The sequence below is a fragment of the Gorilla gorilla genome, chromosome 12 (assembly GCF_029281585.2).
Source record: "Gorilla gorilla gorilla isolate KB3781 chromosome 12, NHGRI_mGorGor1-v2.1_pri, whole genome shotgun sequence".
In the NCBI taxonomy this organism is placed as follows: domain Eukaryota; kingdom Metazoa; phylum Chordata; class Mammalia; order Primates; family Hominidae; genus Gorilla; species Gorilla gorilla.
The window spans coordinates 78,457,931-78,474,282 of record NC_073236.2 but is presented as its reverse complement, the minus strand read 5'-3'; the positions used below and the strand labels follow the sequence as shown (position 1 = coordinate 78,474,282).

The following is a 16,352-nucleotide window of genomic DNA, read 5'->3' as shown; positions in this document are numbered from 1 at the left end:
GAGAATGTGTAAATTCTGCACAGGCAGTGGCCCGGGCCAGGAATCAGTTTTTTTCCTCATTAATGTTAAAACATTATTTGATGACCTACTGTAGTTTATTTATATAAAAGTGTATAAAATATTCACTATCTCATCCAGGCACAGTGGCTTACACATGTAATCCAGCACTTTGAGAGGCTGAGGTGGGAGAATCACTTGCGGCCATGAGTTTGAGACCGGTCTAGGCAATACAGGAAGACATTGTCTTTACAAAAAATTAAAAAACAAAAATTTGTAGGCTGGGCGTGGTGGCTCACGCCTGTAATCCCAGCCCTTCGGGAGGACGAGGTGGGTGGATCACCAGAGGTCAGGAGTTCAGAACCAGCCTAGTCAACATGGTGAAACCCCGTCTCTACTAAAAATACAAAAATTAGCCAGGAGTGGTGGTGGGTGCCTGTAATCCCAGCTACTCGGGAAGATAAGGCACGAGAATCGCTGGAACCCAGGAGGTGGAGGTTGCAGTGAGCTGAGGCCTCACCACTCCACTCCAGCCTGTGCGACAAGAGCAAGACTCCGTGTCAAAAACAAACAAAAAAGTAGCTGGGCAGGGTGGCAGGCACCTTTAGTCCTAGCTACTTGGGAGGCTGAGGTGGGAAGGCTCTTCGAGCCCAGGAGTTCAAGGCTGCCCTGAACTATGAGCATGCACTTCAGCCTGGATGACAGAGCGAGACTGTCTCTTTAAAAAAAAAAAAAAAAAAAAAAAAACGCCAGGCGCAGCGGCTCACGCCTGTAATCCCAGCACTTTGGGAGGCTGAGGCGGGCAGATCACGAGGTCAGGAGATCAAGACCATCCTGGCCAACATGGTGAAACCCTGTCTCTACTAAAAATACAAAAATTAGCTGGGTGTGGTGGCACATGCCTGTAGTCCCAGCTGCTCGGGAGGCTAAGGCAAGAGAATTGCTTGAACCTGGGAGGCGGAGGTTGCAGTGAGCCAAGATTTGCGCCACTCACTGCTCTCCAGCCTGGTGACAGAGTAAGACTCCGTCTCAAAATAAAACTATCTCAATAAGTATTTCTTATGTCATCCTATTTGTAAAATTTAAAATCATATTCATACAACATTTTGGCCCTAAATGAATGTACCAGAAACACCAATATAGCCAGAAACACAAAGGAGATATCTTACAGCCTTTTACAAGTATTTAATACGAATTTTCACATAATTTATGTTTTTAAAATGTAGTTTAAGATAACCCATATGTAAATCACCTAAAAATACACAACTTATGAAGTATTCTCAAAGAACCCATTTAGGAAGAAAATTCTTCTCCCTAAAATAGGAGCACATCCGTATAATAGTAAAAATGATTGGGGGAGGTAATCCTGAAAATTGAGGAATCAGTGTTTAAGGTTTGAGTATTATAAATAGAGTGTATACCATGTTCAAAGGTCATTCTCTGTATATAGGAGATAAATAAGTAAGCATTATTTTTGTAAAATATGAAAAAAGGAGGCCGGGCACGGTGGTTCACACCTGTAATCCCAGCATTTTGGGAGGCTGAGGTGGGTGGATCACCTGAGGTCGGGAGTTCGAGACCAGCCTGACCAACATGAAGAAACCCCATCTCTACTAAAAATACAAAAAATTAGCTAGGCGTGGTGGCGCATGCCTATAATACCAGCTACTTGGGAGGCTGAGGCAGGAGAATCGCTTGAACCAGGGAGGTGGAGGTTGCGGTGAGCCAAGATCACGCCAATGTACTCCAGCCTGTGTGACAAGAGCAAGACTCCGTCTTAAAACAAAACAAAGAAAAAGAAAAAAAGAAAAAAGGACCCTTATGATGAAGAAAGCAAAAGGAAACTGCCTAAAACAGACAACAGCAACATATCAGAGGACATAATCAGCTAGGGAGTCAGGCTAATGAGAGAAAATCTGTATTGTACCCAATTATTATTAAAGGATGCCCAAGTGTGGCAGAAGACAGACGAACTATTCAGAACAAAAGGGAAGGCATTATAGGCAATCACAAGTATGAGTATGAAAAAAATTAGACAGTCCAGAAGGTTAGAACAAAACATCCCAGGGATTTCTGAAGTACATTTTAAGAGGTTCCAAACCCTGGGGTGGTGCCCTAGAACCAGAAGATGCATGATGGTATGGTACCATCAAAAGAAATTTCTTTTATTGGGAAAAGTAGATGAAATGACAAAATACAGAAAAATTCCTCAGAAATATTCACCCTAGTAGCAGTATCAGTCTAAAGAGTTTTATCAGAAAAAAGTTATCCTATCAGTTTCTCACTGGAACAGTTAATGTGTAGATTATTTGTTCTGAGAACTTGTGCCCATAGGGGCAAATATAAATAAACCCAAAACAATTTTAGTATATATCAGAACTTAAACACGTTAATTAAGGAGAACAAGATAAAGAGTATCCAGGTTAATTATAGTCAACTAAATAAAAAAACAGAAGTATATCCATAATTGGCTGAATCACCAATCCACATTCAATGGGCAACTTAAACACTTTTGTTACTTTTTAAAAGACTATAGTTATTGTCACATTGAAAATCAGTATTAAAATATTGGATGTAATTACATATAACTTTGAAGTAACTTCGTTATGGGTAACAGGAACTGTGCCAATAAGAGAAGTACAACCAGCCATGCACAGTGGTCTGAGGCCTGTAATCCTAGCACTTTGGGAAGCTAAGGCAGGAGGATCGCTTGAGTCCAGGAGTTTCAGACCAGGCTGGGCAACATAATGAGACTCTGCACAAATAATTTAAAAATTAGGCTGGGCGCAGCAGCTCACGCCTGTAATCCCACCACTTTGGGAGGCTGAGGCGGGCGGATCACGAGGTCAGCAGATTGAGACCATCCTGGCTAACATGGTGAAACCCCGTCTCTACTAAAAATACAAAAAAAAGTTAGCTGGGCGTGGTGGCGGGCGCCTATAGTCCCAGCTACTTGGGAGGCTGAGGCAAGAGAATGGCGTGAACCCGGGAGGCGGAGCTTGCAGGGAGCCGAGATTGTGCCACTGCACTCCAGCCTGGGCAACAGAGCAAGACTCCGCCTCAAAAAAAAAAAAAAAAAAAAAATTAGCCAGGTATGGTGATGTGCACCTATGGTCCCAGCTACTCTGGAGATTGAGGTGGGAGGATCACTTGGAGGGCAGGTGAAGTTGGGGGGAGAACAGCCATGATGGGGGAGAAGTGAAGTTTTAGATTTGATACTATCTGGACAGTAGCTATTGTCTATTGTAAATTCACAAAGAATCTATACTGTGTATAATAAATATGAAACTTAAATGTTCATAGTATCTATGTTGACTATATGTGTTTTAGTTTGACTTCTCCCTATAGATTGGTTTTGCTGTATTTTACTTATTTCTTGAATGTTATCAGTCATAATGGGTCAATAAATGACGTAATAACACGAAAGAGAAATTTCCTACCAAAATCAGGTCGCTTATTTTTGAAATCTGTTATCCCAGTGTTGGTGGCATTTGTTACAAATAGTTTGAAAAGAAAAAAGAAACAGACTTTAAATAATAAGATAAACACAGTATATCTCAAGCATAGGTATGGACTTGAAAAGAGTCATGACGACTCCTAGCAAGACACCCATCAGGCTGACAATATATTAACCACAGTTAAAAGAGACAATGTCCTTCTAAAAAATAAGGTTTGACATTGACACACAGAAAAAGAAGAATGTAGAGAGTAAAGGATGACAGTCAGTATATGAAGGAAAAAGGAGCTTTGGCTAACAGAAATCAAGCTCGTTCCTCTCTTGTGAGACCATCTATAACCACATGGATTTGGATATGGTACACAACCTGAATGTAACAGACCAAGCTCTACTTTTAAAAAATTAACTGTTAACGAAACTGAGTTTAAAGTCAAACTAAATAAAACTGGGGCCTCTAAATGTCTCCATCACCCATAAAGCCAAGTAATTTTCAAAAGATTAGCCCTAATAATACATAAATAATACCTATCGCCAACCAAAGGGAAAGCAAGATTCTACAAGCAAAAATAATAAAAGATGCAGTCAGCCAGGTGCAGTGACTCACGCTGGTAATCCTAGCACTTTGGGAGTCCGAGGCAGGAAGACTGTTTGGGCCCATAAGTTTGAGACCAGCCTGAGCAACACAGTGAAACCCTATCTCTATGCAAATTTAAAAAAAATTAGCTGGCTATGGTGGTGCATAGTCCCACGTTACTGAGGAGGCTAAGGTGGGATGACTGCTTGAGCCGGGGAGGTCAACAGCTGCAATGAGCTGTGATCACATCACTGAACTCCAGCCTGGGAGACAGTGTGAGACCATGTCTCAAAAAAGAAAGAGGAAAGGTCTTATAGAACTAAAAAAATTTTTTAAATTTATTTAAAATGCAAACAATCTCAATTACTTTAATAAATTATCTGAATGTTGGTATAATTTATAAATGTATTAAGAATAATCACTGCAGCAGCCATAAAAAAAGAATGAAATCATGTCCTTTGCAGCAACATAAATGGAACTGAAGGCCATTATTCTAAGTGAACTAACTCAGAAACAGAAAACCAAATACCGTACATTCTTGCTTGTAAGCAGGAGCTAAACAATCGGTACACATGGACATATAGATGAAACTAATAGACACTGGAGTCTCCAAAAGGGGATATGGCAGGAACAGGATAAGGGTTGAAAAATAAACTATCGGGTACAATGTTCACTATTTGAGTAATGGGTACACAAGAAGCCCAATCCCTACCAGTACGCAATATATACCCCTGTAACAAACATACATGTGCCCACTGACTCTAAAATTAAATTAAACTAAAAAAAAAAAACTGCAGAAATCAGAAGAGAGAGTAAATTTAGTTCTTCCAATAGTCAAAACAGATTTTAAAAAAGTACTGATTAAAAAACTTACTGAAATGATCAGGTGATCCCAGAGTTGAAAATACACAAGTCAAGAATTGAAGACGAACTTGAACTTCAGCACTATGGCTGTACCTATAATTTAAAAGTCATTAAGATAATTAAATATCCTATTTCTTAATTACTTTAAAAAATTTAGTGGTCCTATGCATAACTTATACCAAAAATTGTTTTAATAATTCATAATTATTTTAACTAAGTATCTTTGGTTACACGAAAGAAGTTCATAAAGGCAAAACAAAAAAATTTATACTATTTAATATATTACACAAATCTCGAAACTACAACAAAGTTTACTTTCAAATTACATAAGAAAGCACACAAAAATTCAACAGTGAAGCAGAGGAAGTATGTCATTTTAAAAGTATGTAACACACACGTAAGTTAGAATAGGCAACAAGTAAAAAACACCATCTCTATCTAAAAACTAACGTAAGTTAGAATAGGCAACAAGTAAAAAACACCATCTCTATCTAAAAACTACATACTTCATATCATGGTCCCTTTAGTGATAATATATTCCGTACCCAAGAAACACTAATAAAATAATATTTCCATACATCTAGTTCATGAAAAGTAGAGCTGATACAACATTTGTATTTTTGAATGTTATTTCCAATCTAAATAATTATAATTCACATGCATAAAATTTGATGCTTAATAAAAAAGTTGCTTTTGAAACTTTTAAAGAAGCAACTTTTAGTGAGGTAGGGTAGGAGATGAGTCTGAATAGATCAACAAGAGACAGACTGTGGTCAGCCCCAAAGTCAGAAAGAAGAGATGGAAAAGGAAGTCAGGGAAGAGTGCTGGTGAGTGGGGGTGAGGGGACCATGTTTGGGGTGGAGGTAATCATCAGGTTTGCTTTTTTAAAAATTTGTGTGTTTGGGGCTGGAAGGGGGGCAGAGTCTCACTCTGTTGTCTAGGCTGGAGTGCAGTGACAGTATCACCACTCACTGCAACCTCTGCCTTCCAGGTTCAAGTGATTCTCGTGCCTTAGCCTCTGGAGTAGCTGGGATTACAAGCTAATCCCAGCTAGGCGTGCGCCACCACACCCGGCTAATTTTTGTTATTTTTATTATAGTAGAGACGGGGTTTCACCATGTTGGCCAGGCTGTCTCAAACTCCTGACCTCAAGTGATCTGCCTGCCTTGGCCTCGCAAAGTGCTGGGATTACAGGTGTCAGCATGCCTGGCCCAGGTTTGCATTTTAAAAGTATTCTTTTCCTTTGGCAACCCCAGTGAACTGCATATTTAACTGTGTCTATAATATCACATTCTAGTTCAAGTATCTGAGCACTCAATGAAACTAATAATAAGCTATTATTGCTGTTTTACAGATCAAAAGGCAGACCGTGGATCAACTGCCCAAACTGCTTTGCCAACATAAAACAGTGGCTGGTCTATGCTCTGATCTATAACCTAGCATGCAGAAGGTCAACGGGCATTTTTTTTTTTTTTTTTTTTTTTGCGGAAACGGAGTTTCACACTCGCCCAGGTTGGAGTGCAGTAGCGTCATCTCAGCTCACTGTAACCTCTGCCTCCTGGGTTCAAGCGATTCTCCTGCCTCAGCCTCCCGAGGAGCTGGGATTACAGGTGCATGCCTCCACACCCAGCTGATTTTTTTTTTTTATTTTTAGTAGAAATATGGTGTCACCACATTAGCCAGCTGGTCTCCAACTCCTGACCTCAGGTGACCCACCCACCTTGGCCTCCCAAAGTGCTGGGATTACAGGCATGAGCCACTGTGCACAGCCTGGGCATCTTAATTCAATGTCCTGTAATCCACAAGTAAGAGCAAAATTTTAACAGCATCCCAAAATTAGCTTCCCAAAATCGCACTAAATTCATTACTGAAGTTTTAAAGCTTAAGTTTTCTGAAGATTGAGTTCATTGGACATGCCTTCGCTGCTCTTTAGGGTCTCTTATTAACGCTGGCAAAGAAAAGATTAACTTTTGCCTCATTAATGCTGCACTGACCTTTGTGAAAGTGAAAATACATATGACGAGATGTAGGGGAGAGGAAATCTGATAAGCAACTCTCAGACTATAAGGCAACCCAGATAAAATTCAAGAACAGCTAGCTCTTAAGGGCTTCTAGGCTTTTTAAGTTAAACAACAAGAGATTTTGTAGCAGAGGCCTTGAGTAGAAATTCAAAAATGAGTTGTATGACCCATCAGTTCTGCGGTTTTACGTTACTGTATCCTCTTGCCTTGTCTACGGGACATCAATCAAACATAAAAGGAGAATAAAGTCTTGCCCTTTACTGAGTGCCTTTACATCTGAAATAATTCTTCCCCTATACTTGCATCTCAGAATAAGGGACTCATAACCCTGAAGGCATGGGTCTAGTCCCTTCGTACTCCCACAGTATAGCCCCTGATGCTGCACTTCAAAGATCTCTGTGGGCTCCACCAGAGTCCTATGCGCTGCTGAAACCACCCGTGAGAAAAATTTCTTGGGATGTCAGACAAAGATGGTATCAATATTGACAAATTCTCATGGGCTTGTCCATGGCTTCTGACATCACAGGAAATACAGGACAAAAATAGTCTCCCCAAAGATATGAAACTTTAGTAACAGATTACTGCCTTAAAAGAAAATCTCTTTGTAGCCTCCACAGACAAGATTTTCTCTAGAGGGCACTGGATTCAAGAAACACGTAATATGTCCTTTTAAGAACATACTACAGGCACAGTGGCTCATGCCTGTAATCCTAGCACTTTGGGAGGTGGAGGCGGAGGCGGGTGGATCGCCTGAGGTCAAGAGTTCGAGACCAGCCTGGCCAACATGGTGAAACTTTGTCTCTACTAAAAAGCGAAAATGAGCCAGGTGCAGTGGCAGGCACCTGGAATCCCAGCTACTCGGGAGGCTGAGGCACGAGAATCACTTGAATCCAGGAGGTGGAGGTTACAGTGAGCTGAGATCACGACATTGCACTCCAGCCTGGGCAAAAGAGCAAAAACTCCGTCAAAAAAAAAAAAATAAAGTTAAAAAAATATATAAAATCAAAAAACAAAAATTACAAAATGAAAAAATAAAAATATCATCTTTCATGCTACAAGAATCTTTTTCCCCCCTTGGTGAAAAATTTCAGAACTTTCCTATTTTAATCTCCACTGGAAAAAAAATACTGAAATAAGTATGCATGAACAAAGAGTAGCAAATATACACTTGTTTTACACCCTGAAGAAATAGGGAAATTATATCAAAATAGTCCAGACAACATCTCTCTGTTCTAAGAGTTTTATTCTCCTAGGATGGCAGCCAACAAGGCAGATTTAAAGGTTGGAAAGATTATTCTAGTATACCCTAAAAACACATAAAACACATCTCCAAGGAGCCCTACTCCTTTTTCACCACAGAAGCAATGCTTTGCTCACCTCTGATTCCACTAACAAAGTGAGTAACTTCACTGTTGTCAATGCAGTGAACAACTAAGTCTCAGACCTATGTTCCTTTTTGATACTTAATGTTGGACTTTATCTTTACGAGGATGATTCACTTTATGACTTCCATTTCCCTTTCACTATGCCTCTCAAGTCCTGCTCTTCAAGTCCACAGGCTTACAGCTGTGGTGGGAGCTCTTTTATAACCTAGTGTTTATTTCTTCGCTGACAAGTAATTAACTCCCCATCTCCTAATAAAAATGTGGGCCATGTGTGGTTTTATTTCTGCTCTTTGTTGATCCTATGATTTTTGTTTGTTTTGTTTTTGAGACGGAGTTTCACTCTTGTTGCCCAGGCTAAAGTGCAGTGGTGCGATCTCGGCTCACTGCAACCTCCACCTCCTGGGTTCAAGTGGTTCTCCTGCCTCAACCTCCTGAGTAGCTGAGATTACAGGCATGCGCCACCATGCCTGACTATTTTTTTTTGTATTTTTAGTAAAGACGACGTTTCTCCATGTTGGTCAGCCTGGTCCGGAACTCCCAACCTCAGGTGATCTGCCTGCCTCGGCCTCCCAAAGTGTTGGGATTACAGCCATGAGCCACCATGCCTGGTGATCCTATGATTTTTATAGAGCATAAACGTAATGTTTGGATTCAAGAGGCCACCATTATCGTCAAACTCTGCTTCAATAGGAAAAAAGAAGGATACTGACTTGGAATAACAGTTAGAATTTTAATATAATTTTAAAATAATACATCCTGTATAGAGGGAACTTTGTAAGCAAAGCTATGGAATACAGTAAATAGAAATACCCCAGAAATAATTTGATAAGCTTGTAGAATAAACTGTCAAAAAAAATTAAACTATAAAACCGGAAAGGTTGAGTTTAGTTCATAGACAGCCCAGAATACTAAGCTGAAGAGATTGGTATTTTATTTTTTATGCCATGAAGAATCTCTGGATGGGGTTAAAAGACAGAATTCTTGTATATTTCATGTGCTATATTATTTGTTTTAACCAGGTAACTACAATTTGTAGATAACCTATGTGCCACGTACAATTCACTATATCATTTCATTAAATTCTTATAAACACTTATAAGGTAAATAATTGGAATTAGAGGGGTAAATAATTGAAATAAGGTTAAAATAATAGATTAATAACCTAGAGCTAGGTCTGCATGATTCTCAAGCCCATGGGCTTCCCACCAGTACCATACTGCCTTCCTAATTTGACAGATAGAAAGAATGAACCAACATATGGGAAGACTGAGGCAAGGAGACTAAACTAGAGGTAGTTATAAGGATAAAAGTAGTGTTTGTGGAAATGTCAACTTGTGAAAAGACATGGGGTATATTTTAACAAAAAGGTAGAGATTAATGGCAGTGTAATGTAGCATTTACAAATACAAATTCTATAACAGAAACAGACTGTCGGTACAGAAGCTCGCTCTATTCTTTGTGTGTGACGTTGGACAAGTTGTCATATCATATAGCTTCAGTATACTAATTTCTAAAGTAAGACCGTCTCAAATGGGTTGTTGTATATCTTAAAATAGTTGATATCTGACACAATGGTAAATATCAACTAACACTGGCTTTTTTCTCATCGTCATCATTATTCATGTTTGGAAATAAGAGTACAAAAATGCTTCAAGTCTCAACTTTTAGGCAAGTGGGAGGATAGCTGCACCCTAAAGGACACAGTAAAAATAAAATCCAGAGAAGTAACTGATTTGTGCAGGGAAATAAGTAAATTTATTTTTAGAAGTATGCATGCCTTAAAGGTCTATGACTTTTCCGAACACTTCTACAGTCTGCTTAGTTTCCACCTTTGTGGAAGTTTTCTATGTGATTTTTTCAATCACAGTGTGACTCCTCCTCTTCTTCATTAATATGCCAGTAGTGGCATTGAACTGGTTTCCTCAACATGGACATCAGTCCATAACAATCAGCTCACCAGCAGAAATCTTCTGAATCTCCTATGCGTCTCCTTAAAGAAGCTTCAAATACAGCTATACCACCACCAATCCATTTCTACCAATTTTTGTCCCAAATCACTTGAATATATCCAGAGAATATTTTGATGTAATGAGAAAATATTAATGATATACCACCAGTTTTAAAACCTTCCACACGTCCTAAACTTTCTAATACTAGTATGCAATTATAATAAAATGTTTTAAATTAACTGTTAATTATTTTGGAAGTAAATATTTACAAATTTTAGAATCAATGCTCTAAACTGTTAAAACAAGCATATCCATGGTTTCTGAAAAAATGTATTTACTTTTGATTCCTAAAAACAGTTATCTTTGAACAAATCTCAATAGTGAAGGTTAACCAACCCCCAAAAGTGAGCCAGCTACATTTACCTAAGAATTTAAGAGTAACCTCCTAAGAATCTTTCAGCTTAAAAAGTTCTAGCAGCCTTTTCATAATTTTATACAAATAAAGTTTTCTGTTACAATTACTTATTATATAAAAAAAAAGTTAAAACACTGGAAAATCATCTTTCAAAGGAAAGACATCCACACAAATGTATTTAACCCAGTTGAGAGGTACTTACAGTGCATGTTTTTGTCTTCCTTCTCTCACAGTTTGAATGTAGTATACCAAATTATCAAAAAAAAGCTTCATCATGTTCAGTTCTTTTTCTGCCCACCTGGCCCAAATAAAGGAAAAAATAATTTTAAAGTGGGCAGGGTAAGAGAATAAATCTATGCTATGACAGTAAATATGCAAATCTAAAAAAATCTTCAAATGTAAAATTTTAGTTACGAAAAATATACACGTTTTATTTATATTTGAATGGTGAAAAGATATAAAGCAATGTTCCTTCATTTTTATGAATTTAAAGTACCTTTGTAAGTTTTTAATCTCAAAATGCCTGTGAAAGCAGTATTATCAATGACTAATTTGAGTTAATATTAAAAGTAATATGATACCATTTCATATAAGAATATACTATGTGCTTTGGTCATTACTTAGCACAATGTCTGGCATACAGAAGGCATACAATAAACTTACTGCATATATCTTTTGTCATTAATTTGCTTATATTTTTGAACAAAATTTTTTTTAAAAAAATCAAAGAAATACCCAGCACTGAGTTCCAAAATAATGTAGAAATACTAAAATGAAAACACAAATAGTGGCATATACATTCAGAGATCCCAGGGTCCATAACTTCCATAATTAACATAATGTATTTCATATAACACCTATTAGCAATTTATCTGCTAAAATGTACAGATGTAGAAGTATTAAAATTCTCTAAGTTCCATGTAATTTACATCGTGTTTGTGTTATAGCCATATTTTAAATAGAAGTTACTTTCACCTTGCTATTCACTAAATAAAGGTCAAGTGGTAGAAAGAAGAAAGACTTTGGGTTTCAAGCCAGCTCCAATACACTTGCTACAACACAGCTTCAGGCAAGTAAGCTGTCTTCTGGAAGTCTGTTTGCTTGAAGGTTTATTAAAAGAGTCAAGGATAAGTTTCCAATTTTAAACTATGGGCCATTAGAACGAGTTTAAGAGATAATATGTACTAAATATTAAGTGCTGCTATACATACTAGATTCACAATAAATGACAGCTTTTGTTGTTACTGATGTCAAATAACCACAGGAGTTCTTTTAAGTGATGTAGTTTATGAGATTTAGGATACCAATCTCTTGTGGTAATGGAAACCCTGTGAATTTTCCTTAATTAAGCTTATTTACATTTAATTTAAGGAACAAGCTAAAAGAGTTTCAACTCAATATATTTAGGTTCGGGTACTTGATTAAGTAACTGAATATTCAGAGACTGCCCCTTCTCTACAAGAAAGTTACTCCTTAATATGAACCACCTCCACTGACTATAATGACACCTGCTCGCCCGTGTTAGCACCAAATGACTGCCTTTACTGCATTAGAATTTTGAAATTCAGCCACTTAAAAATTATAGAAAGAGGCAATGAAAAATGGCTCACACTATTCTTGTTCTTCAGTGATGTTAAATGCTTTCCCTTACCCCTCCTTTTGGAAGCTGAAGGACCTTCCTTGCAAAAATAGAACCTTCACTGGATTCTTACTGTAGTATTAACCAAAGAAAGAGACTAAGATACTTCTAAATAATAATAAAGGTCCAGATTAAACATATTCCCTTTAAAAGAACTATAAGAAGCAAGGTATATGACTCAGAAGAATTAACTTCATCCAATACGGAATTATAGTGCAGACTTCCAAGAACTGTAAAAGTGATACTCCATTGTGAAAGCAAACAAGTGTTCTTACCACCTAAGCTTAGAATTGAGAACTTGATCTCACAAATGAATCCTTCAACAAGTCGAATTTTCCCTAAAATTCAAATGTCTCCGAAATCTCTCCAAAAGCTTATTTAGAATAAAGCATACAACACATCTTCTTAATGTATTGTTTGTGGTAGACAACTTTCTCTAGACTTATTACCAAAACATGGGGTCGATTTCACATAAAAGTTCTACCTTTGGAAGAATTATTTTAACATTCATTAATCATAAGTTCTCCACAAATGGAGTACAAGTTGAATATCCCTTATCCAAAATGCTGGGGACCAGAAGTGTTTCAAATTTTTTCAGATTCCGTAATATTCACAGAATGCATAGCAGTTGAACATAACTACTCCAAAAATCCAAATTCCAAAATGCTCCAATGAATATTTCCTTTGAGTGTCCTACTGATGCTCCAAAAATGTTGGATTATGGAGCATTTCAGATTTTAGATTTTTCAGATTAGGCATACTCAACCTGTAATAGGGTAGTGTCAAGATTACCCCAAATATGACGTTAGGTCTACAGCCAATTCCTAGAAATGGGAAAAATTAAAGGCATGCCAGAGTTTACTTTAGTGTGGCTCTTCTTCTAAAGTACTCTGCTGTAGCTGCATACACTAAAAATCTCCCTAAAATTAGAGTATTAATTGCTAAAGTACTGTTCTCAAACTCCGAAGAAAACAAAACACAGATTTTCCTACTGATCAGGATATAATCTCCACAGGGGTAAGTGGCAGAAAAATCTAAGAAAACAAACCACATGAAACTCAAATTTTCCTGGTACAGAGTAAAAGCTTGTAGGTTAGTCAAAACCTTTAGATAACTATAATTAGAAAAAAATCTTTAAAATAAATACTTTTCTTTCTTTTATTTACTTACATTGTTATCCAGTGTGTATCGTAACTGCTCCCAAACTGCTGAAAAGTACCAAATAGTTTTGGAAGAAGACGAAGTGAAATTACTACTGATCTGAAACAGCAGAAACATTCACAAAATAATTTTAGTAATTCTTTTTATAGAAATTCAGCCATTTAAAATTTTAAATGCTAAAAGATTTAATGAATCTTGCATAGAGACATATTATTACACAAACATTAAACTTTTTTTCTCAGAAGTATAAATTCATTTTACATATTAGGGCAAGAACTCCAAGTTTAAAAAATTCCAATCCAAGATCTTTAAGGTAAAACACACTATAAATATCTGGGTAAAAAAGCAAGTGAAGAGCATTTAAAGATGTTTCTTAAATGAAACTATTTCTTCACAAGTCATTACCATTTTCTCCTAAATTCTCAATATGATTTGCATTCAAATTGAGAATCATGACCTTATGAACCACGTCACTAATGGAAGCACACCACATACCTCAAAAGTATAAGGAGCAGAAAGGGGAAAGGAAATTACTTTAAAACTTCAAGTAGATCTGAGTCTGCCTATCCTCTGAAAGGAACAGGTATAGGACAGATACTGACATAGAAATCCTGGAAGTAGGAAAGGAGGTTGGCTGCATGAGCCTTAAAAGAGGCAAAACAAATTCTAATGAAGAACTAAACTTATTTTAATCTTAGAAGCCAATACTGCTTCATGAAAAAATTTTTCACAAATTTAGGAAGTAAATTTTATTCACTTCCTGAATTTTCTTCAATAAACATGTTTTCATTTATAAAACGCAACGTGCAAGCAAGTATATGTTTGACATTAGAGAAATAAGACGCCAGGCATTAAGTGGTTATTGACTGAGTTCAGTGAATAATGGTGTGGTTCATGAAAGACACAAACCAAAAGTAGGAATGTAGAAATAAGACTCATCTTCCTTCTACTCCTACCCTAAAGGAATGCTTTTCTCCAGAATTTATAAGTGCTGAATTATTGAGGAATAATTACATTATATATGGCTAAAAGATTTTTAAGAGTTTTTCCTAAGATTATCTAAAAACTTCCAACTTTTCTCCCATTTAAAAGAATCAAATTCCAAAGAACAAAGACACACATTTTAAGTGCTATAATGACCAAAGACAGAGTCAAAGTCATCCCAAAGCACTAAAACATTTTATTGAAACTGATAAAATTTGGTTTTAAATGACAGAAAGTACTGCTTTTAGACTATAAATTAATAAAACACAGAATGGGAAAGATAATTTTGGGCTGGTGATAATAATTTATGGTTCAATGAAAAAGGAAACTTTACAAAATCAAATATACAACTCGTTCCAATAAAGATTAAATTGTAGAATTTCTCCTATAATGACTATGAGATGTTATAATGACTTATCAACTTTTTTGCCCAAGTAGTTCTGACTACTGATATGCTTACAAAACTAACAAAAGCATAAAAGGGAAGTGTTATAGTCAAACTTACATTTCACAAATTCTTTCAAGACTGAAAATTTCAAATACCAAAACACATAATCCTAGGCAACAATGTGGTTAAGATAAAAAGATTCAATGGGCAACCACAAAGGCTCAATGGCCAACGCATAATGGTTCATGCCTGTAATCCCAACACTTTGGGAAGTCAAGGTGAGCAGACTGAGCCCAGGAGTTTGAGACCAGCCAGGGAAACACAGTGAGACCCGGTCTCCCACAAAAAAATACAAAAAATTAGCCACCCATGATGGCACATGCCTGTAGTCCCACCTCCTCAGGAGGCTGAGGTGGGAGACTCGCTTGAGCCTGGGAGGCGGAGGTTACAGTGAGCTGAGATTGCACCACTGCACTTGGGCCTGGGTGACACAGTGAGACTGTCTCAAAGAGAAGATAAAGGTTCAATGATCCAGAGTAATAATACACTAATTTTAGACTCAAGAATAATCCTATTATACTGAATTGCACTAGTTGTTTGATTTATTCCAAGAGTTTGTGTTGTAACCAAAAGCTTATGACTATGCAACAGTGTGGTAGTCCTGTAAGAATTACTAACGCAGCTTTTTGTTATCTTAGAACAGAGACATTCACTGTTGGTCTTCACAGCTGAAGTTACATATGGATGATTTTGTCTAATCTAGGACTCCATATTTTAAAGAAATATATTCTACAAAACAGTCATTTAAAATTACAGTGTATATCAAAAGTTGACGTGAAATGCCATATATAATATAGTCTCTAGGGAAGCAAAACAAATTGTGTGTGTGTGTGTCCGCACAATTTTTTTTTTTTTTTGAGACAAAGTCTCACTGTGTTGCCCAGGCTGGAGTGCAGTGGTGCGATCTTGGCTCACTGCAGCCTTGACTTTCCACCTCAGCCTCCCAAGTAGCTGTAACTACAGGTACGGGCCACCATGCCCAGCTAATTTTAAAGTTTTTCTGTAGAGATGGGGTCTTCCTATGTTTCCAAGGCTGGTCTCAAACTACTGGGCTCAATAGATGCCCCATCTCACCCTCTCAAAGTGTTGGAATTACACGCGTGACACTGTACCTGGTCCCTTTTGGATCTTTTTAATTTTCCTACCTATAAAAGAAGTATGTACTCATTTTAGGAAAACTGAGTAACAAATAGGCACAAAGAAAAAAAAAAAAAAACCTCAAGCTGGGTGCAGTGGCTCACGCCTATAATCCCAGCACTTTGAGAGGTCAGGGCAAGCAGATCACTTGAGGTCGGGAGTTCGAGACCAGCCTGGCCAACATGGCAAAATCCCATCTCACCTAAAAATACAAAAGTTAGCTGGGTGTGGTGGTGCACACCTACATTCCCAGCTACTTGGGAGGCTGAGGCAGGAGAATCACTTGAACCCGGGAGGCAGAGGCTGTCGTCAGCCAAGATC

The 16,352-nt window shown here is 37.5% G+C and overlaps 1 protein-coding gene across 2 annotated transcripts in view; it reads right to left on the bottom strand.

Moving 5' to 3' along the window:
- The window catches only part of USP34 (ubiquitin specific peptidase 34), a 283,644-nt gene that overhangs the window by 132,315 nt on the left and 134,977 nt on the right, over positions 1-16,352 (bottom strand). For both annotated transcript variants that reach the window (XM_031008389.3, XM_063695856.1), the window contains exons 19-21: positions 13,472-13,561; positions 10,865-10,960; positions 4,903-4,985 (exon numbers count right to left, since the gene is read on the bottom strand). In XM_031008389.3, coding sequence (XP_030864249.2) covers positions 4,903-4,985; positions 10,865-10,960; positions 13,472-13,561 — 269 coding nt within the window. The remainder of the gene's footprint in view (positions 1-4,902; positions 4,986-10,864; positions 10,961-13,471; positions 13,562-16,352) is intronic.